Source organism: Mus caroli, chromosome 19 (assembly GCF_900094665.2).
Source record: "Mus caroli chromosome 19, CAROLI_EIJ_v1.1, whole genome shotgun sequence".
Taxonomy (NCBI): Eukaryota; Metazoa; Chordata; class Mammalia; order Rodentia; family Muridae; genus Mus; species Mus caroli.
In genome coordinates this window covers 34,156,627-34,181,007 of record NC_034588.1, presented here as the reverse complement: position 1 = coordinate 34,181,007, position 24,381 = coordinate 34,156,627, and the positions used below count along the sequence as shown (strand labels likewise).

The following is a 24,381-nucleotide window of genomic DNA, read 5'->3' as shown; positions in this document are numbered from 1 at the left end:
ACTGTGAGGAAGATGCATAGGCGACTTATGATCATGGTGTCTTATCGCTGCAATAGAAACCCTAGCTAAGGCAGGATTCGTGTTACTACAATCACTCAGCATCTAACACTCCTGCTCTGGAGCACACACAAGCATTACTTGCGCCGGGAATCCACCTCCCATTTGGGGCAACTGTTTTCTAGTTTCTAGTTGTTCTCAAATCCCCGAGAAATTCCTACTTCATCTAAACAGTAATAGTAGTAGTGACAATAACAATCTATAAAGATTAAAATACAATTACTTTTTTTCAAATGGCATCAAAAAGCTGCCCCCCCCATGAAGTCATTCTGAACTTACAATGTTAGATTTATATAGTAGTTCTATACAGTATAAACTTTATATAGTAAATATGCTGATTAATTTTTTTTCTTAATCCTTAAGTAAAGAACTAGCGTGTACCTTTTCGAGGTCTGGATCCTGAAAGGGGAATCTACTGATGACCACTTTATATTCTTCTTCACTGCCAATAGGGATGGGGCTGTAATTATCCTCTTCAAAAATGTCCCTGTTAAACAAGAAAAATTGAAATCTTATGAATGTGTCACAGGACTACTGTAGGACAGTATCTTAAAAAACAAACAAGCAACAACAACAAAAAAACCCAGCTCCTACAGTTTTGTTTAAAAGTACAAGTCACATTAAAAGTCACAACAGGAAACCACTCATTACCCAGAATCCTAAAATCCAGTATCAAACAGGTCTCGTCCCTCACTGTCCGTGTCCAGAGTCCTGTTTCTGGTTACATAAAGAACCTCATTTTGACTTTCCTGTCTAGGATATCTCTCTATAGACAGTGCATTCTGACGAAGTTCAAGTACTTGATGATCAAGACAACGTGCTGTCGCTGTAACTGGAAAAGTGGCTTCCTAGCCACTGTGTGTTTGCCTGTGCAGACCTCTTGCAGTTAGACAGGCCACGGGACTACCCAGTTTTAGCCACTGGGCTTAAAGTGGAAGACACACAGACTTCTCTGAATCAAAAGCATGTCGGCTTGTCTGAACTGTGTGACAACCTTTCCTTCCCTGGAGACAACAGGTTCAAAAGGTGTAATCACAACAGAAGTACCTCAGCTCTCTGACTTCTGTGTAAAACACAAATGACTTCAGCCATTGAGCTTTGGAGGACTGTTTATAACCCACCTGTCCTGGCCAAAGGTTGCTGCTTTCCCATTGACTGACTTTCCATCGGCCTCTATCTTCCCAAGCCCGGTAAAGGAGTGCACCAGTCACCACACCACACCCAGCATCAATTTACTGACAGTCATTAATACCTACTATAGCAGTAACTCTGACCCGTAATGAAAACTCCTATTCCTATACACAGAGTAAGGTAAAGAACCTATGAGAGTAGGTGGAGATCATCTCACAGGAAGTCTGACTGAGAGGCTATGGGAGCTTCGACGAGATTACAGGAGGAAATAGTGTGAACAGAAGAGACATAAAGCTTAAGGGGACCAAGCATAAGGGCCAAGGAGTGTAAATTCACACTGGCTGGCGAGACGGCTCCACCGTAAGGTTCAATCCCTCATATATATTCGATATATCTAATAAGGGATTAACAGGGGAAAAAAAAGGAATGCCAAGAACTCAACATTAACACAATAAATCACATGATTAAAACTAGCAAGGTCCTAAATAGTTATTTCCAAGACACTCAAATGGCAAAAGAACAGGCATATTCGAGGCTGTTGAGTATCACCAACCACGATGAATACGAAAATTTAAGATACAACACGGTATCATCTCAAGCCTATTAGAACTGCTATCATTTGAAACAGACGCATGTGTTTATAAGGACACGGGGAGTCCTGTGAAGCCAGCAGCAGCCTGCCTTACTTGGGAGTGTCTCACTGGGCGTCAGCCTTTTCTTCTGTTTATCTCTTTTGTCACCATGAAGTCAGCACATTGGGGAGAAAAGTAATAAACTGTCAACACAGTCTCTCTCTGCAGTGCAGAGTTTAAGTACTAAGCTCATATCAAATCATCCGACATATTTTATTGATTTATTTCAGACAGGGTTTCTCTGTGTAGCCCTGCCTGTCCTGGAACTCACTCTGTAGACCAGGCTGGCCTCGAACTCAGAAATCTGCCTGCCTCTGCCTCCCAAATGCTGGGATTAAAGGCGTGTGCCACCACCCCCCAGGGACATATTTTATTTTAATAACAGATACTACTATATTAATTCTATCTTATTTCATAGCATCCCACCCAAGCCAGATTTAAAAAGCATAAATGGCTGTCTCAATGCAACATACCTTGAAATATTTACAGCCTTATAGATATCTAAGCATTTACTAGAAAAATTACAGATAGTAATACTAAAATATAAATAGATTATAAATGATTCATTCATTCACTACAGAAAATAATATGGCAACTTCCCCCAGTCAAAAAAAAAAAAAAAAAAAAGGAAAAATAAACTGTCATGTGATCCAGTATCCTACTTCTGAGTATAAGCCAGATACAGGCACACTTGTGCTTACAACAATATTAAAATAGCCCATAAACCAACTGTCCTCAATGTCTGTGAACTCATTAGTAGACAAATTACATCATTATGAATAAATATACTATTGTGTTTGGATTTATTGAGAAACACACAAATATATGGATACATTTTAAAACACCATTCTAAATGAAAACATTTAGATATATGAAATTGATACAGTGTAGCATATGTAATTGAAATTTTTGAAAAGGCAAAACTATAGGACAAAAAGGGGTCAGTGGTGGCCAAGGACTGGGCATCCAGCAAGATAGTTCACTACATGGTTCACTACAAAGAAAATGTGGCAGACATAAAATGGAATATGACTAGACATAAAAAAGGGGAATGTAGTTCTGGCCCCTATGCAATATAAATGGGCCATGATGACATGCTAAGTGAACCAATCTCGACACAAATAAGCAAAGGTCCCTCAATTCCACTAATATGAGATTCTAGATTAATCAAATTTAGAGGCAAAAGCAGGCAGTGGTTGTCAGGGCTGGAGGAAGAGGAGCCTGAGTTACTGTCTAATAGGTGGAGTTTCTGTTGGGATGCAAGGATTCTGGAGAGAAGCCCTGGAGTCCCAACAGTGTGAATGTGCTTCACGCAACAGTAGTTATAAATGCTGTGTGCCTTTTACCCCAGCAGACATTGACTACAAGCATTCTTACTGCTACATGCAAAACCAACTGGTTAAGGGTTTAACAAACTCATTCATTATACTAAGACACCACAGCTTAGTCCCACCTGAAAATACCAGCCCACTTCTTCAGCAGAGTTTCATTATATTGATCTCTTATTTCAAATAAAAGGTCAAAGAGTCGGTTGACTGGAAAGCCATAACCCTAAGATACAAAGAAAGAAATGGGTGAGCCAAGTGTGTTTTAAATGTCCGCCGACCTAGGCTAAGCTTCTCACTGGTTTCATCACTCCTATCTGAACATCTTTCCTCACACCCCTACACCACAGCTTTCCACACCACCAAGGAAGTCAGCCAGGCTCTCATATCCACCACACCACACGCCTGACTCGACTATTTTACACAACCAACACTGTTGCTCTTCCAATGTCTCCATTACTTAACTTTTATTTGATTCCTACAAGGTTTCTTGGAATTTAGCAAATACTCCAGATTCAACTAATTTTAAAATGCTGGTCCCAGAACTGTTTGCAATGGCCATACAAAGAGATAAGGAGTTTGCACTAGAATATATACTCAATCTGCTTAGAATGGGGTAAATCCTGCATATTACAGCAGGAGGCCAACTGAGCTAAACTTTGTGTCCCGTGATCCCATCATTTTATTTCGTTAAGATCCTAGCAAGCAACTGACAGGCTGACAACCGCTTAGACAATGGTGGTTCCTACAGCATACTATGGCGATACTGCAAACCATTAAGGGAAGCAGAGCTTCCCTGGCTTACTCACGAAGCGGCCCCCAAAATTAAGGAAGCCCCAAATAAAATTTATTAATGCAAGGAAATCAGTATGGTAGACATAGGTATTACAAAACTTATGAAGAAAAACCCCAAGACCTTCCACATCACTCTTATGATATCAAACAGACCATTCAAATTAATAAATAAAAGGTGCTAATATCTCCTGAGTTCTGCCCAAGGTTCAAAACTACAGAGGCATTGTGTATAGTTCTCAGTAGGAGAATATATATATACTACCTTTAATTTATAATATAGTAAAATTCCCAGTCTATATTCTTTTGTCTTTACATACGCACTACAAATCACCGCCATGGGAAGGTTAGGTGACCACCTACCTGCAGAGTGTCTGCAAAAACTACGATGAGATTCTTCAGCTCCAGAACAAGGTCAGGGTCAGTGCAGTAAGACTGCAAGTGAAGTCGCACAGAACAACGAACACAGACGTTAGAGTTAAGACGGGAGACCCTGAACCTTTGTCCCTAAAATCTGGGTTAATTAGATCCAAGGCTGCTCCCCTCTCCTCCGTGTGTTTAAGGAAAGACTGCAGCTTGGCCTGAAAGGCAAGTCCTCCGTGGGAAAGACAAGGATGTCTGTATTTCAGTAAATCTTTACGTTTTTTGAAAAACTAGTTACAAGCTCTAACAGTGGTCTACACGACACCATACATGTCTAGTTCCACTATGTATCTATTCTCAATCTTAAAAAGACTTATTACCTTTCCCAATTCAAGAATGGCAATTTAAGTTTTTCTTAGTAATTTGCCAAAAAGAAAATTAATACTCTTAAAAAGACAGAGCAATTATTTCAGCCTCTCTTTTTTAAAATTTATTTATTTTTTATTTATTCACCTTACATCCCAATATCAGCTCCCCCCTCCTCCTTTGAGAAAGGACAGCTCCCCTCTAGGTAACACCCCTCCCCCATTACTCCCCCCTACTATCCCCCTCCAGGAACATTAGACTGTTATAGGACTAGGCACATCCTCTCCCACTGAGGCCAGATAAGGCAGTCCATTTAAGGGAACAGGATCCACAGGAGCCAGAAGCAGGCAACAGATTCAAGGACACCCCCCATTCCTTTTGTTGGAGACCAAGCTGCTCATCCGCTACATATGTGCAGGGGATCTAGGTCCAGCCTAGATCTTTGGTTGGTCAGTCTCTGGCTCCCCCCACCCCCGGAAAGGTCCAGGTGAGTCAACTCTGTTGGTCTTCCTGTGGAGTCCCTGTCCTCTTTGGGTCCCCCAATCTTTCTCCCAACTCTTCCATAAGATTCCCCAAGGCTCCTGTATCTGCTGCCTGTGTCTTCACTTTCTCTTAATAACAATTAGGATTTTAAATGTGATATTATATTTACTATGTTATAATTTTGTTTTAACACATAGATTTTTTTAATGTAATACTATAGTTACTATGTTACAATTTCATATTTAATGTCATTGTTTTAATAGGAATATGGCATAACTGCATGTACTTGAAGCTGATTTCAATATAAATCATGATAAAATATATCATTCTTAGACAGGGCTAGTTCAGTGGATGAGCATCTCCTTGTGTACATTAGGCCCTGGATTTCATTCCCAGCACCCCCAAAATATTTTAATTACCAAAATATTTTTTAAAGTTTTATTGCCAATGTATCAAAAAATCTATAAATCTATAGTCTTAATGAGTATAAATATAGTATATTCATAATCTAAATATCATAAAATTCCCCTTTTATGTAATTTAAATCTTAATTACCAATTATAATAACTAAATACAAACTTTTAAGTACAAGGCTACTTTATTGAAGGTAAACAACTAAAACTAGTTATTTTCACTAAGGGCGTTAAGAAGGTCGTTGATCTTCTAACTTTTACCCATTAAATATGATCTCTCATTATATGGAGGTTTATTATTTCAAATGAGTTCAAACTGTAAAAATTGCAGATTTTTTGAAACTATAAATGTTCTCAAACAAATTCTGCTGAGTTTTAATGGTAGGGTTGATTTTGGAAATAAAAACCCTGGAATAATTAAAAACCCTTTCTTCACAGTGTTGCTTGGTGAGCTAATGTAGAGGTCAGCTGAGACTAATGAGATCAGCCCAATTTCTCATTTTCTGTAATACTCAAATAAAAGTGTCTCGAGAAGCCCCAGTCAGCTACAATACCACAGCCTTATGTAACCGTAAGGAAACCTTGATATTACTACTCACAAATCTGAGCAATTACCTAAAAATGCAGAGTAATAACGGTGCAGTTTTCCATATTATACAAATCAAATTAAATTATAATGATGACCATAGCTGGCCTGACTTACTGAGTGAGCTCTGAGGACAGCAATTATCTTTGAGAGGGCCATGCTCCAGAGTTCTTCAGTGTATACCCTGGTTACTAATCCTTGGGTCACGTGTAAAATGTGATCTTCCACAACAAAGAACCTAAAACGGCAATTACCCACACAGCATGGGTTTAAAGGAAAGGGAGAAAGCGCAAGTAGAAAATAATTATTTCTGACTTTTAACAAACTTGAATAAAGTTAGTAAATAGTTTCTGCCATATTAGATACATACCCTACAATTTGAGTGAAATATCTTCTATAGCCATCAACTGTTTCATGCTTCAAATGAAAAATAAAAATCAATTTCAACCAATAAATAACAACATAAAAGTTTCAAGTCACTATAACTTGATTGATAAATATTTATTGAGAGCCTACAAAGTTCTGCATACTCATTCGGTATCAGGGAAACACTTGAAAATAACAAGAAGTCCTTTCTCTCGTGGATTGTACATTCAAACCATTTTGTTATTGTGCATGTTACATGACATGCGTTTGTGTGAACACATGCCACAGTAGGCACTGGGAAGTCAAGACAACCTTACAGAAGCTAGGTCACTGACAAGCAGCGCTACCCGCTGAACAACCCTGCAGGCCCTCGTGAAATGCATATTCAAAAGGAATCTAGATTTTGCTATTTATGAATAAGGCTACTATAAACAATCACATCTGAGCCACTGTATAAAGACACATTCTCATTTCTCATGAGTGACTACCTAGGGGGGGTTCTTAGGGTGGCACAATAGTTTGTTATTACAAACCGCCAAACCATTTTCCACGGTAGCAGTATTATTCTTATACCCACCAGAAGTGTAAGATAATTCCAGTTGCTGAGTCCCACATCCTTACCAGCACTTGACACTGCCAATCTTTTTAATGTAAAGTCTTCCATAAGTATGAGGCAGTACTTCCTTGTGGCTTTTGTTTACATTTTCCTGATAAAAATTTATACTGAACAACATTCTCATGTGCATGCACATTATCTGTGTATCTGTAATAAAAATATCTATCTGAACCTCTTTTTTCTGTTTTTAAAGCTGGTTTATTCGTCATTAATTGTTGAGAGGCGTTTAGATGGTTTTATCTCCTGGTCACCTTAACAATGGGCTGAAAGCCCTCTGAAGCCCCAGGTGACAAGAAAGGCGAGTCCTCCAGGCCAGCTGCTTTCGGTGCCCCAGGCCTGACCTGTGACCCGGTGTTACTCAGTTCCCTCTCCTATCCGATAGATGCTTTTAGGGTGAAAGCTGCACTCGGTGCCTCATCAAAGCTACCTGGGGGTTCTGCGGTACAACCACATTTAGTCATGTAAATGTCACCACGGCCAAAGTGTCTGGATTAATTATTCTTTTCTGCCAGATCCTCAGTCTATTTAAGAAAAATCTAATTCTTTTTTTAAAACATCTATCCCGAGGCTAGAAAACTGGCTCAGGGGTTAAGGGTACTTGCTGCTCTTACAGAGGTCCTGAGTTCAATTCTCAGCACGTATAGAGACAGACAACCAGCAGTTATTTCAGTTCCAGGGGATCTAACGCCCTCTCCTGGCCTCTGCAGTGGCTAGTACCCCTAGTCACAGGTACAGACCTACCCCAGCCACATACACTTAACTAAAAGTAAAATACAAAGAAACAGTCTATCCTCTGTGTTTAGTTGTTTTGTTCAATGTGACAAAGAATCAAAGTGCACAGTACACCATATAGTCAGAAACAAGTGACCACTCCCTGACATATTGCTTGCTTCTCTGTTTTTAACTCAGTGTCTTACTTTCCTAACAGAATGTAAACTCACGAGAGAAAAGACTCACCCGGTTTTGCTCACTATTGTACACTTGGCCCCTAAATCAATGACTAGAAATAGTAGGTATTGAATAAATATTTATACGTAGATGAGCAGTGACCCATGCTCAGAAGACTCAAGCCAGCCACAGGTGCAAGCACCATGCAGGGCACAGGACACCACACTCACCACACTCGACTGCGGCTGCAGAACCAGGCGTGCCTGCTTCTTCCTTTGCTTCCGGTAATAATTTTCAAATGTTTCTTCATCACCCTAAAGAACGTCAGGAGAACGAGGATGGTGATGGTCCCTCCTGCCTCCCTCCTTCCCTTCCCGCCCCTGCTGAGACAGACATCTTTGTCCTCTGGGATTTATGTTAACTTTCCAAACTGGAATGTAGATGACAAATGGCATTTCATACTGGAGGTCAAGAAGAAGGGGTTGTTGGCATTACAGCTCAAAAATAGCAACTCTATTTGGAAGTTACCTAAAATAAAGTTCAAACAATTAGACGTTTTCCTAATTTACCACTGAAATTTTTACAGGCTTAGCACGGCGCAAACTAAACTATGGTTCTCAGTGAGAGTCGTTAAGTAAGGGAAACATCTGTTTCCCTACAGCCTGCCTCTCTCCGCATGCCAGCCACGCGCTGGCAGAGTATGCAGTCCACGGCCCTCATCCGTCCACTTTCAGGTTCTTACACATGCTCTCCCTGACGGGCGGGTCCTCACTCACACAGTCTCTATGACATTTTTATTCATCTTTCACGACTCCTCCCGGATGTCACATCCTTAAGAAAGCTTTCCCTAGTGTTCCAGAGCAGGTTATTTTCAGTTATTGTATAGCAACTCACACTTCCCTACCACAGCACCATGCAACAAATAAATGAACTTTGCTAAACACAAGTACACAGATCCAGCACAGCCCCTCTGCTTAGTAAGAATCCTCCCAGTTAGAGAAAAAGTTGGGAGTCCCCATCTCTTCTTCATCTAAGACTCCAAACAACAACAAAAAGAAAGCAAATTTAACAATAGAAAAAAATTTCAACAGAAAAAATTGATTTGTTTCTTTAGAATTAAGTAGCTACAAAACCATTACTCTTTTAAATGTCATCTGAAATAAATTCATAATGCAGAAAAAATGTAAGTCTCTCCTATGGGAAGCCTTCTAATGTTCTTGTGCTCCAGCTACAGAGAACTACAAAATAGCTATGTTACTGATTTTCTAATCTTGATACATTAAGTGAAAATGTTTTACTAAAAGTCTGAACAAGTATAGAAGATATGACGTGAAGCATAATGCTAATGCTAGAATTTTTTAAAATAAAGTGTTACAACCTCATTTAAACAGAGCCAAGCATCGTTTACTTAAGGTACTGAGAGAGCCCCACACACACCGCTGACGTCCATCCCTCTACTTCTGAACTACTTACACTCAACTCTACTGATTTAATATATTTTGTCCAAATGTATTTTATAATGTAAAATGTTTTGAGGTTTATTTTCTTCCAGAGCTTACAAGGACTTAGACGTTAAAATTATTATTTTACTTCAGGAATAAATTATTCTCATTAATACTTAATGGATCCAAATAGCATAAACATGTGCTATGTTCCAATAACAAGTAAATAAAAACACAAATTTGTATTCATAATTAATATCTTTTACATTTTTATATAACTAAATATGTTTGATTTCTTTCTTAATTTTTTTCCAGGTTAACATTTTATTATTAATTCAATGGTTTTTAATATTTAATGTTTATTGCTATTAGGAATGAAGTTCTAAAATTTTCTATCCATTTGTTTGAGGGGTTTCGTTTGTTTTGTCTTGTTTTATTTAACAAAGCCTTGCTATCTTGCTAGGTCACCCTAGGTAACTTCCAACTTTGCAGCCATTCTCTTGCCGTGGCCTTCTAAGTGCCCAGAGTCCAAGCATGCTACCACACTCAGCTGGAACTGAACATTCTAATAAGGATTTTACTATGTTAGCTTTTCACTTCAAACTCTACACTGTGATTTAGAGATTATAATGTTTAAAAAAGATGTCTTTTCCTGGGGATCATGAAGCCAGAAGGCTATCTACTAAGAAGACTTCCACAAAGTAAGAGTGGTGAGAAAAAGAAAAAAAATCTCAACAAATACACAAACCACATCACAGAAATCCATGAGGGATGTTATGAAACAAGATAGAATGAGTTCTCTAGAAGTCCATAATTCCTTAAAAAATGAATCCAAGTATCTGAATGGATGAAATGCCAAATAATTCATGGGAAAGTCTTTACAATGACCAATGACCTCAGTAAAGGGTTAAAGCCAGCATTAGATGAAGGGATACCATTAACCTGGAGCCTGACAAATCAGAAACGTGAATGAAGAATTCATCAAAGAAACAAAAGTCGGGAAAGAAGCAAACAAACTCGGGGGACGAAAAGCTCAATAAATCAAACAACTTAGTGGAACGTGCCACCAAGAGACTAGACAGGACAGAGAGCACCTGGCACTGAACACACCAGACCACAGGACAGAGACTGGATCACAGAGCAGACAGACTACAGCGATAGCACAGAGACTGAACCACAGGACAGACGAACTACAGCGACAGGACAGAGAACACCAGGCATTGAGATAAGGTTGAGAAACTTCAGACATCAATAAAGAAAAAAAAATACTTAAGTATGACCAGAACTTTCAAGAACTCTCAGGCCTGATCAGAAGAACAAGCCTAAACATCCATGGTGAAGAAGGAACTAAACAGCAAACCAAAGGCACAGAAAACACTGGAATTACTGCCAAAAGGAATTCCAAATGTAGGAAAATATATGGATACCAAGGCATGGAAGAAACTAGAAGGCCTCAACAGGCTAAGAAAGAACAAGGAAAGTCACAGGGGGAAATGCCAACTCTGTCACAAGAGTAAACCCAGAGTTACATCAAGAGCTCTCAGAAAAACCCTAAAAGCCAAGGAAGGATGGAGCAATCTACTTGAAGCCTTGAGAGTAACTGTCAACCAATACTCTATACCCAGCAAAAGCATCTTTCAAAATTGAGGGAGAAATAGGAAATTCCAAGATAAGCCCAAACAAAAGCAATCCAGGACCACCAATCTAGCACTGCATGCGGCACTAAAGCAATCCCACACACGGAGGAGTAGACAGACCTGGGAGAACCACCAAAGAATCAAATACATCCAACTCTACATCCAGGGCTTCATACATGCTACAAAGACACTCTACAGCAGAGCTACCTCCTCAGCCCTGAACTGCACCTTGATAAAGTGATTATTTAAAAATGGGTAGCTACTTAACTTACAGACCGGGGCCTGTTCTGAGAAATGCACCGAAGTCCTCATTCTGTGAAGATCAGAGGATGCACTTACACAGACTATGATACAAGCACATAATCACCCTGGCCTACACCAGGTCAGAACCGACAAATATACTCACCAAAGCAGAATAAATGTGCAAGCATCGGTAAACGGGGGAAAAATCAACGAGATCTTGAACAGTTAAGACCTGAAAAATAAATCTATTTTTAAAAATGATAGGTTAAACTATTAGATAATACAGAGTTAAAGACAGGACAGTGAGGCAGGGACTATTTTATAATATTTAATTCTCCCACAGGAGGCATACAACATAAACACAACCCCATTTCTCTTTGGTGCTTTTGTAGTTTATTCCTTATGTGTTTGCTACAGTTGCTGACTATTATAGATTACAAAAATAAAAATACCCCTTTTCCCCCTACACTGTGAAGAGACCCCAGGGCCTTGCACATGCTAGGCAGACACCCTACCACAGAGCTACAGCCCCAGCTATAAAATATATCTATATCACGTCAAGTAGTCTATCAGAACACTGCTGTGATAACTACATATACAGTATTGCTTTGTTCAAAGTTTACACTCTAGCTTTGAATGAAGTTCCATCCGAAGTAGCAAAATCATGATTTCCACCACTGCTTCATATTAGAAACTATTTCTCACTATTTTCCCATGGACCATTTAAAAAAACAAGCTCATAGCTACTTAAAATTAGGATTATCAATTTTAAGATGCATGGCAGCTTTTTCTAGAATATATGAAAATTATTCACATTATACTGTAATATAAAAGCATTTCTCAGAATTAATTAAAAATAGTATAAAATCTCTCAAACTTGAGAAGTTTGTGAATCCTTTTATAAAAGGAACGCATTTCTATTCTCATAAATCCTGAATAGATTATACTCTTACTTATTAGGGAAAAACTACAAAACAAAATACAGAACTAGAGAGATCCAAAAGAAGAGGAGACAACCCATGTGCCCTAAGCAGTGGACTCAGAGCCAGCATATGACTCTAATGCTACCAAACGTTAGAGATGTGCAAAGCAGGCTGGGGAAACTGAGGCAGGAATGGTCTGTTCCTATCATCCACAACTCCAAAGGAGAAAAGAGCACAGACATCCTCTAAATATAAGAACAAAAATGTCAATTTTATGGAGTGTCAACCTAAAAAAAAAAAACTATTTATATTTGTCTTCAATGACAACCTATATAAAAAGCAACTTCAGGGCTGGAGAGATTTCTCAGCAGTTAGAGCTCCGACTGTTCTTCCCGAAGTCCTGAGTTCAATTCCCAGCAACCACAACCATCTGTAGTGGGCATCCAATGCCTTCTTCTGGTGTGTCTGAAGACAACAACAGTGTACTCGCGTACATGAACTAAATAGATAAATCTCTTTTAAAAAGAAGAAGATGAGGAGGCTGGTCCTCTTTGAAAATCTTTTTAAAAAGTAACTTCAGCAGAGCAGTGACTTCTCAGAATGAAATGCACCATGGATTGTCCACCTCCCTTAGAAAACATTTTTAGCAGAGCCTTCTACAAGCACCTATCACTGAGCTACATACGCCCTTAGCTCTATTCCTAAAACCACTCATTTGAAATAAAGGATGGGAACTAGAGAGATGGCTCAGTGGATAAATTTCTTGCCTTGGCACTCAAGCGTGAAGGCCAGAGTTCAGATCCCTAGCCCCACGTGGATGCCAGATCGGTGTGGCAGCCCTCGTGTAATCCTAGCATTCCTCTCAGAACTAACTGGCTACTAAGCAGTTGTGAGTTCAACTGAGAGGCCCTGCCCCAGTGACTACAGCAGACAGCAACCTTCCTGTCTTCAGCCTCAGACCTCCATGCACAGCCAGTTCTAGAGCATCCACAACCACACAGAGACACACACAGATAAACTATAAGGGTGAACACTTCAAGATATTAATAAGAAGGCAAGGCAGACTCAACAGATGACTTTGTGGCACAGTGAAAATTTTAAGAATCAATAGAGTGAAAGAATAAATTTGAATAGAAAAATAAAATGTTAAAGATAATTTCAAGGTTTCTAAACAGCTGAGGCTTAAAAAAAAAAAAGATAACAATTAACAAGGCTGGAGAGATCACTCAGTGGTTAAGAGCACTGACTGCTCTTCTAGAGGACCAAGGTTCAATTCCCAGGACCCACATGGCAGTGCACAATGTAACTGCATTTCCAGGGGATCTGAGCTCTTCATACAGATATATATGCAAACAAAACATTGATTCACGTAAAATATGAATAAATATATAAATAAAAAATTTTAAAAGATGACAGTTAATCAGAGATACCCCTGATTCTTCACCATACAGAGAACAAAAAAAGGCTGTGGTGTGCTCACCCCTAAATTGGAGATCCTTTCACAGCGCTCACCCCAAGGCTCAGGGGTGCTTGTTGGAAGAGTGAGTGGAAAACTGGAAGGGCCAGCCACATGTATGAACTCACAGCAAGTGTGACAGCCTGCACAAGACCCATGCAAGCTCCAGGCAGACAGAGTGCCAGCAGAGGAGGCAGACATGTGATCCACTACTAGCTGAGGAGCTGCTGGCTTGGACAGCTGCTGGGGGAGGGGGAAGGCATTCTGCTTGTTTTATTAATAATGTGATCTCTGGTAGGGTTAACCCAGGCCAGGGTCGGTCCCATCCCCAGGAATAGCTCTGCAACACAAACTGAATTCAGTGGGAAAAGGGAAGAAAAAGAAGAAGGAAGAAGAGGAGGAGAAAAAGAAAGAAAGAATGAGGGGGAGGGAGGGAGGGAGGGAGGGAGGGAGGGAGACATAACTTCAAAGTCAGTGGAAAGGGACAGGAGAGTTGAAAGGGTGTTAGGGGAGGGGCTGGGTGGTGGGCATGCTCAAAATGCACTCTGTGACGTTTTCAAATATTTAGTTAAGAACTTTACAGTGTAACAGAGGCTACAACAGAATTCTTCTGTAGCACCTCAATGCAAACTGAAATAAAACAGCCGAGTGTTGGGGTGACAGCTCAGTCCGCAAAGTGCTTACCACAAAAGCACCGGGAACTGAGTCTGGATCCCTGGAACCCACGTAAAGCCCGAGGAGTGGCTGTACCCAACTATAATTCCAGCACTGAAGGGGACAAGTGGGTCCACTGGGACTCATTCCCCAGTCAGCCTAGCCAATCAGACAACCTGGGGTGGCCTCAATTAGATGACTCAGCGCTTGTCACACAAGCCTGCACACCTGGGTTTGATCCTGCACGCACACACACACACACACACACACACACACACACATGCACTAAACTTAAATTAAAAAATATTGGGCTGGAGAGATGGCTCAGTGGTTAAGAGCACCGACTGCTCTTCTGGAGGTCCCAAGTTCAAATCCCAGCACCCACATGGTGGCTCACAACCATCCATAATGAGATCTGATGCTCTTCTGGTGTGTCTGAAGACAGCTACAGTGTACTTACATACAGTAATAAATAAATGTTTAAAAAAAAATTAAGACAGAGAATGATTAGGAACACACCTGATATTCACCTCTGGCCTCCACATGAACAAACATGCATTCATATCCATATGTCCCTGTATATCCACGTGCACATTAAACAAACAACACTACATACATATATGATATGATGTGATATGATATGGGAAATCAGACCAAATAACAGAGTCCAAAAAAATTATGAAATAAAAATTTGCCTTAGCTAGTTCACATACCATTACTAACAAGGAGAGAGAGAGAGAGATTAGATTTAGTTTTACTACTAATTATGCCAAACAGCTATGCTCTACTTACCTATAAACACATAGTCTGCAGTATATCCTGTTTGTCTATTATTATATAGCCTAATATTTCAGATCACTCACTGTGCACTGTGGACTGATGAGCATAAATCAATTTGCACATAGAAGATACAGCACTTTAAGGGACAAGAAAGCATTCAATACTAAAGGCAGAAAGAAACCCGGTACCTCCTCATCGTTCTCCGCCTCCTCTTCAAGTGCGTGCTTCGGTATAACATCGTTCTTCTCTTCTAGAATCCTGTCATTATTTACATGCATATTTTTCCCAAACCTCATATTATTTTGCTTCTGCAGAGCAACACTGAAGCTCTTCTGCTGTTGTGCCTATTTTCCGGAGAATAAGATTCATATAATTTCAAAACTGGTACTAGTCAACCCTGATCCAACATTTACTATCTATCATCCATCCACCCACCTAACTTACGTATCTGACAGACTCTGGCTACCCAGCCTGGCTGAACTGGAATTCACTATGTATCACAGCCTGGCCACAAACTTGAGATCTTCTGCTTCAGCTTCCCAAGTGCTAGGCTTAGAGTTGTGTATCACCAAGTGCAGTGTAGAAAAATTTTTTAAAAACTTGTTTACAACATATTCCTTTTTTATATAGGATTTTTCTTATGCGTCAGGGGTGAAAGAGTCATGTGCTTTGGGTCACACTTAAGCCTCTTTCCAGAGGAATCCTGTTTTGTTTTGTTTTATTGAGATGGGACCTGGGGCTGACCAAGTGATCTGTCCATAGCTGCCTTCCCAGGTCTGAGATTGCAAGCAAACGCCATGTCTGGCTTTCTTATGTGGGTTCTGGGGATCAAACTCGGGTCCTCAGGCTTAAACAGTGAGCCTTTTACCAACTGAGCCACCTCCAACCCAATGCTTTCTTACTATTTAAATGCAGGTGCAAGTTTTGTAGCAATGCCTTTGTTTGTTTGTTTGTTTGTTTGTTTTTGTTTTTCAAGACAGGGTTTCTCTATGTAGCCCTGGCTGTCCTGGAACTCACTTTGTAGACCAGGCTGGCCTTGAACTCAGAAATCTGCCTGCCTCTACCTCCCAAGTGCTGAGATTAAAGGCGTGCACCACCATGCCCAGCTTAGCAATGCCCTCTTTTTAATTCCTGATTTGTACTTTCCTTTTCAAATACTCTCACTAGGGATTATCGATTTTATGTGAAAAGATCAAGATGCAATCTTTGGTTTTCCTCACTTCCACACTGCATACCTACACACAGACACGTGCAACACATACTGAAAAATAAGATCAATCTTTTAAAAGGAACAATTAGAACCTTAGCATAAAACTGCTTCCACGTCCATGGCTCATTTATTTTAAGGCAGCATTTATTCACCTGGCTAGAAAACCTAAATGTAAAACCGTGTGGAGGTAAGGGCAGAGTTCAGTTGGTGAGGAACACAAGGTTTTAAATTAAACTGCCTTTACTTAATTCTTAAAATAACTGTAAGTCCAAAGAAAATACTGTCAGAATCCACTCTAGAGGAGGACCAGGGATCATAAGTAAATAGTAAGGTTAACGGCAACTAAGCGGGTGGGGACACACTGTACACCCTGGGTAAGCCAAAACGTCAGGCTCACCTGCTTCATGGCTGCTTCACCCACACTGCACACCCTGGAGGGACTGACCGTCAGACTCACCTGCTTCATGGCTGCTTCACCCACACTGCACACCCTGGAGGGACTGACCGTCAGGCTCACCTGCTTCATGGCTGCTTCACCCACACTGCACACCCTGGAGGGACTGACCGTCAGACTCACCTGCTTCATGGCTGCTTCACCTATTTTGTCAGAATGCTTTCGGATGCTTTCCAGAAAGTCCTTGAGATCAGACATGGAGATGTCTTTGATGTCTTCCCGGAGTTTAGGGAGTGTCTCCATCATGAGCTGGCAGAAGCGGTACTGGCTGACCCGGGGAAAGTACACATTCTCTAGCTGTTCCATTGTTTTAAGTGCGGAGTAATACCTGCGAGAGGTTAAAAGGGAACGCAAAAAAGGTCACGTCGATAAACGTTACACAAGGCCAGGCAATGAATCAGACACTCCTGATGGAGGCTGGACTCTCAGTGCAGGGACATGTGCCTAGCATGCAGAAGACCTGGGATCCATATACAGCGGCAGGAGGGAAATAAAATTAGCACTTATTTCTATCACTAAACACACTGTGTATACTGTATACGCATTGCCAGCTGAGCATTCATGGCTTCTACTAACATAATCTTCACTTAATTCTTTTCTAAATCTATAACATTAGGAACATCATCACAGTCATTACAACCCCTTAACTGTAAGTAAACTTCCAAATCACAACATAATACTTGTTTACTAATTTCTTACTCTCTCTCCTATCATAACATCTATCCATACAGTGATACCATCAAAAACTATTAGCACAGGTTTCATTCTAGATAGATGTAAATTTTATTTAACTTGTTTTTTTTTTTTTAGAGAATTTCATACTACTATTTAATTAGAAGTACAACTAAATGCCTTGAAAGTCCAATGAAAATTACTTATTGGGTGATTTCTTTCAATTCAGCAAATATTTTCTGAAAGCCCACTATGTAAAAAGGCACTATGGAACATCAGGTATGCAGTAATTAGTCAAGTAGAACTTGCGCCCCCAAGAAACGGACACAAATTTCCTTAAGTATATTTTTTTCAACCCTCTGAGGTACAATTTAATGGCAATCAATACTATTTATATTCTATAGGTGAGAAGACTGAATCATAGTATGTAACTTGGCCAAGATATCACAATGAACTGGATCCAGGACTCAGAAACAACTCACTTAGGTTGAATTATATACCATATGATAACATATTATAATCGTATTATAATATATATCATATTATATATGAGTATATACTGAGTTCCAAAGATCCAATAAAAAGCTAGAGAATACTTTAAACTGAAAGATGATGGAAAAAGAACATATCAAGACTTGTGACAAGGCATGGCTCATGTCTGTTATGCCTGCGTTTGAGGCAGGATAGTCTGAAGTTCAGGAACATAGTGGGCTACAGTAAGATGCTATTTCTGAAAGACGGAAGAAGAAAGGAAGGGAAGGAGGCAAGAAAGGAGAAAGGAAGGGATAGATTAGTGTTCAAAGCAAATTTATATCAAGAAAATTCCCTAGCACGTTAAAGATTAGTTTCCAGGTCAAAGGGTTGCTCCTGAAGCTGCAGAGAGAGCTCTGTGACTAAGGACACTCGCTCCTTTCACAGAGGACCAGGACCAGTTTGGTTCCCAGAGCCCACATGGCAGTTCACAACCATCTGTAACTCCATTCCCAGGGAATCCAATATCCACTTTTGGCTTCTGCAGGCAACAAGCACACACACACACACACACACACACAGTGCACATTCAAACATGCAGACAAACACTCATATACACAAAATAAAGACAGTTTTAAAAGATGGCTCCCCAAGTACCTAGGTACGCTGGAACCCAAAAGACCAATAAAAAACATCATAAAGAACTTTGAGAATACCTTCACTGAAATAGCTCAGCTGGGAGAGCATTAGACTGAAGAATTCACAGAACACAAAGGACAAAGGTTTTTTATTTTGTTTTTTTATTTATTATATGTAAGTACACTGTAGCTGTTTTTTCAGACATACCAGAAAAGGCCATCCAATCTCATTACAGATGTTTGTGAGCCACCATGTGGTTGCTGGGATTTGAACTCAGGACCCCCGAAAGAGCAGTCAGTGCTCCTAACCGCTGAGCCAACTCTCCAGCTCTTGTGTTTGTGTGTTTTTTTTTTTTTAAAGGGAAGTTGATAAATGAAAAATAAAAAATGAGAATGACTTCAAACTTCCCAATAGCCACCATGGTAGACACAAGGCATCTGAGAACACACATGGAGAGAAGCAAGCTCATCAGCTTGCTCACACATGTGCCACTGTGTGTGTGTGAGAAAGAGAGAGACAGAGAGAGAGAGAGAGAGAGAGAGAGAGAGAGAGAGAGAGAGAGAGATGAGCCCAGCTTGTAGGCAAATCTTAGTTTCTAAATACTATTATTATCTAAAGGAGCCCAGGTGTGGCAGAAAACTTCATTGAGAGCCCTGAGCATCTTACTATACAGCAGGAAAGCACACAAAAACAAATGATGAACAAAATTTGTGAGTCAAATTGTGACTTCACAGCAATAATCAGAAGGAAGAAAAAGAAAAAAAGGAGCAAAGAAAACAGAGGCTGGGGCAGGACAGAAGACACCCAGAGGCCCAGAGGCCACTAAGAGGAGCAAGGAAGTGGTGGAGAGATGGAAGAGAAGGAGAAGGAGAAGGAAGGAGAAGGAGAAGGAGAAGGATTTGTTCATAGTGAAGAGAGGCAGGCTGGAGACTTGAGGGTAGTGAGGAATGATTTGAAATAAGCAGTCTGTGATGTCACCTAAGGCCATGAGAACTCTTGGCCCATGCTGCCTCTGAGGGCTATGTCTGGGTCCATGGCCCTGCAGCAGTAGGGGTTGGGGGTGTTACCACCAAAGGCCATGCAGACATCCCTAGTCTGGGCTGCTGTCTGGGTCATGCTGATGTCCAAGGGCTATGGAGAGCTGGCCCCACCCCTTACTTGGGCAGCCTCACTGGCAGCAGCACTCAGGAAAGGGGTCTGGCAGGTGAGCGATCCCTGAGGGTGTGAGAACAAAAGAGCTTGCCCTGCCTGACTCTTGTTGGCCTTTCCTGGTGTGTGTGTGTGGGGGGGGTGCCTTTTCCCCCTTTGAGAACTGGCCCCACACTGTGCTAGCTGCAGCACTTGGCAGAGCAGCCTGTACCTTGCCTGGGAAGGTGGCCCTGGCAGAGGGGACACCAGTAAGCCAGGCCTGAGGGTGTGCGCCCCTCAGTTGAACAATGCTGGAGAGCTGGCCCCGGTGGCTATAACACAGTCTAGGGACAAAGTGACACAAACACCTACTGGTGACATGCGGAGAGAGATACACAACACCACTTATATACCACAGACTCACGAAGCCATCCCATCTAAATCTAATCTCGAGGAAACCGAGTCCAGAGCTGACCTGGGCTTTTCATGAAAGGCAAAGAACAGCTGGGGGTGAGATCATCAAGGGGTGGAGCCTCCCACCTGCAATCCAGCACTGGAGAAACTAAGAGGGGAGGACCACTGTGAGTCTGCAGTTACAAACTGAGTCCCAGGCCAGCCTGAGCTACGGGTGAGACCTGCCTGTAAAACCATGATTACTGAATTTTATTTATAAATAAAATGGACAAAAACAAAACCACATTAAAAACTTTTTTTTTCAGGCAGGAAAGAAAATATAAGATATTTGGGGCATAACAGGGAAAATCTGATAATTATTAGGTTATATTATTGGAACAAAAGGATAAAACCCTAAACTATAAACCAGTTAGCAGTCACTCGAAGTCACTGTACACACTTTTGCACTGGAGGTGTGAATACTGAAGGTGTGAATACTGAAGGGTGATGAGTAAGAGCTTTTGCCCCATGAGGAGAACCATCAATGAAAGTCAGGGAGAATAATCCCTGGGGGGCTTGGGGCTGCTGCTAGATTGGTTGCTTCTCTGCACCAAACAAAAACTTTCCCAAGTTTAAGATATGAGAACAAATAACACAGAAGAGAATATACTAATAGTTTATGAACAAAAGACTTATCTTTTCTGACTTATTATATTTAATAAGGAAAGAACTATCCCACAAATTAAAATAAACTGGCAATGTCTCCTGAAATTCACAGTGCAACGTTATGAAGCAAGGCATCCATTAACTACAGGTTTGTATGTATATCATGTTATTGTTTATACATAAAAAAATTATTTCCCCGTCTACATGTTGTCTAGTTTATTTTGATTTTTCAACTTTGGAACTGTTCATATTTAAACATCTTAAACATCACTTTATCAATGCTCCCATGGCAATTAATACACCACTTCATATTGCCTTTCACGTCATATTTTCACATACATTACAAAGCAGAAGGCAGAGGACCCTGCTCTGGCTGTCAGCTCATAGCCACCTGGGCTCTGCCTTCAGCCCACATCCTGCCTGCATCAGCTCTGCATTACAGTATAACATGCCAGTAAGTTAACAAAACCTCTGACTCCTTGTGCATCCTTCATCAATACCATCAGTCGTTTATATCACCTGTAAGGGACAAGGGCTCATAAAGGCATGCCTACTGCTGCTTTATTGAGTGACAATGGTAAGCACACTGCGTGACAAGTTAAGGTGGAAAGCACAGCTCAGTCTCGCTGCAATGCCCACCGAGCCGGCCTGTGCGAGCCGACGAGGTTTAAGAGAGCAGAGAAGCCGACTCACCTTTTCATGCTCATCTGTTCCTTCAGCTTACTGTACATCTCCAACACTGCATGAGAAACAACGTTTTAGCTTTATAAGGAAAGTATGCTCGGCATAACAAATTCATTAGTCTTTTCCATACTACCAGGTGAATAGCTAACGTTTTCAAAAAAAAGGTTCTATGTGTTAAATTAATAAAATCATTTAATTTGCACATATTGAACATTAGATATGTTAACATTCACTTGCATATACTGACACCTGCAGTGAGACAGGAACCTAGTGAAAATTACTCTGTTCAGAAACTAACATCTCTTTCCAGAAGTGAAATTAGAGAAAGAAAACTGAGAGACAGTGGGCTCCTTTGACTCAATGTAAACAGCACAGCCATAATACAACTAACTCCACGAGGAAATTTACACAGCATCTACAAAGAAAGAAAGCTGTTAAATGCTAACAGCAACGTGAATTATAACAGTGGAAACAGACCCAGCAAAGAATCTTTATTTTTGGTGACCTTTCTACAAACACCCAGAAATATAATTATTCAGTAAAACAATAAACTTTGAGATGTACAATTCTACTATCTTCTACAATGCCTAGCACATGGAAAAAATGTATGTGTTGTTCATCAAAAGGGCAGGCTGGGGAAGGAGAAGGATGTGGCAATGGAGAGCGTTCACACACGCTCGGAGATGCTGTGCAGACATCTGTTACACAGCCCACTCAGGCATGTGCTGAATCAGCTGTCATTCCACCAGTAGCCATCTTTAGGCTTTATATAAAGTGACAATTAACAAAGTCTTCAATGATGGAGCCGTCTCTGTGGCTCATCCAATATCTCTAATGGTGGCAGAGGTACTGTTAAAACCCACTCGAACTGTTTCTCAACCCTGAAACCTTTAGAAAACTTGCATTTTACTTATTCAAGGTTAATATGTAAACCCCTGGTCCACCATGTACTCGGTTGAGTGGGCTTCTATGAGTTCTAAAAGGAGCTATTTTCATTAGTGAGAAAACAATAATAAATTTATCTTACCCAATACAAACTACTGACAATGTTGACAATATCATTTATATTCTAAGCTAAATTTATATCACGTAAATAGTGTACAAGGCATTCTACTTCCCTGGATATTGAGGGTTAGATTTCTTCCTAAAGAAAAAGTCCATTAAACCAGGCACTGAGATGGACTGTGCTGACAACGTGAAGAAAGAGAAATAGCGTGTACCTGCTTTGTTTTGTTTGAGCAGGAAGCATCCAACTTAAAACATACAGTCCAGGTAAAGAAAATACTGGCTAGCTCTTCAGAATGCATGTGACGTCCCAATAATATCTAAGCCAGGCTAAAAACTAACTCTTTCCAAAATACAGGATGAAGGGCAAAAGGGGGGAAGGCCTGCCTAGCATTTTTGATGTGTTCTTGTCTTATCAGCAAAGTGAGCTTGTGAACAAAGCAAAAATCAACCTGTTAAGTGACAAACAGAACACAACGCAAAAACCAGAGGTAGAAAATTAGCAAATTAGATAAAGGCCAGAAAAACATAACAGTAAAGACACTCTCCCTGAGGGGAAGTATGCTGAGGAAAATACAGACAGACAAACAGGAGGCAGGGTCGTTGTGGGAGTGACCCGGATGGCCGCTCTGCAGAGGAGAGAAGCAAAGACGCTGAGGGACAGAGGCAACCTGGGAACATTCACGTCCTAAAACTCGTGGACATCCAGAGACCAGAGCAAACATGAAGACAAGCGCAGGCGTGGCTGGGAAGCAACCACGGTGCGTCTGTCATTCCCATAGTAAAGATGACTACGTGACATTAGGAAAATGTAATTTTACCACAGCAAACATCATAGGAGATGTAGGGCTGACTCACCTGGGAGGCATAACTGTAACTTCTCTACTACAGTTGTAATATTTCTCTGCTGAATTCTACACCGAATAATATCTTCTGTTTGGAGTATCACCTTAGGAAATAAAAATGTTGACAAGTTTAAACAGTTAAATGGCATTCATATACTGAGCACTCTCCCGGCTCCCTCCCTCCCTCCTTCCATCCATCCATCCATTCATCATCCACCCATCCATCCATCCATCCACCCATCCATCCATCCATCATCCATCCATCCACCCATCCATCCATCATCCACCCTTACTTTCTTACCTCTTTTCCTGCATCTTGAAACCTTCGGTTGGTATCAGTAACCTGCACCTTAAAGACAATTTCACCTTAGTTAGACAAACATGTATAGAGCTGCCCTGATGTAACAGCTCACCCTTGTAATCAGATCATGCTTCATGAGAGACTCAGAACAAAGAAATGCAAATTCAAATTAACTCTACAGCTTGAACTTGAACTTTTGATTGAAAAGAGCTTTTGTTAACTTCGATTGGTTATGACAGTTCTTTTTAACAGATTCTGTGGCAAACTTCTCAAATTTACTCAGGATTTTTGAACTTTACTTGCTTTTCTGAGTCTGTCAAACAATTCAAATCACTGACCCAATTGACCACTGGTCCCTCTTTGACAACTTCAATGAGGTCTATGTGCCATTCACTGTCACAGGAAATGGCGATTGCATTTCACGGTAATTAAACATTCATGCTTTCTCAGTGCAAACCCTGGGAGGCTGACGGACATCAAACATAGAAATCTCAATCCACAGCAACATGTTCAAGCTGCAGGTGCAGCCAGGGCTCAGCCTGGATTTTCCCACATATTAAGTGACTCATTAGGTCATCGTATGAGAGGAAGCACATTCTCGTTTATTAAAAATCTCATTAGCTGAAGAACAGAGGTGCTCAGTGACCTCGTGACGCCGTCTCTGGTCTCTTGTTATCTGAATATCCTTCACATGATGGTTTTCCTAATCACAATCTTTGCATTCTGTCTGATAAGCACTTTAAATGGAAAGACAAGATAA

At 40.7% G+C, this 24,381-nt stretch overlaps 1 protein-coding gene across 1 annotated transcript in view; it reads right to left on the bottom strand.

Annotated features, from left to right (window-relative positions):
• The window catches only part of Exoc6 (exocyst complex component 6), a 128,503-nt gene that overhangs the window by 82,918 nt on the left and 21,204 nt on the right, over positions 1-24,381 (bottom strand). The window contains exons 3-14 of the mRNA XM_021151208.2: positions 23,622-23,669; positions 23,334-23,424; positions 21,480-21,525; positions 16,941-17,145; positions 15,342-15,497; positions 11,504-11,572; positions 8,249-8,332; positions 6,519-6,565; positions 6,266-6,386; positions 4,301-4,372; positions 3,274-3,371; positions 439-544 (exon numbers count right to left, since the gene is read on the bottom strand). Coding sequence (XP_021006867.1) covers positions 439-544; positions 3,274-3,371; positions 4,301-4,372; positions 6,266-6,386; positions 6,519-6,565; positions 8,249-8,332; positions 11,504-11,572; positions 15,342-15,497; positions 16,941-17,145; positions 21,480-21,525; positions 23,334-23,424; positions 23,622-23,669 — 1,143 coding nt within the window. The remainder of the gene's footprint in view (positions 1-438; positions 545-3,273; positions 3,372-4,300; positions 4,373-6,265; positions 6,387-6,518; positions 6,566-8,248; positions 8,333-11,503; positions 11,573-15,341; positions 15,498-16,940; positions 17,146-21,479; positions 21,526-23,333; positions 23,425-23,621; positions 23,670-24,381) is intronic.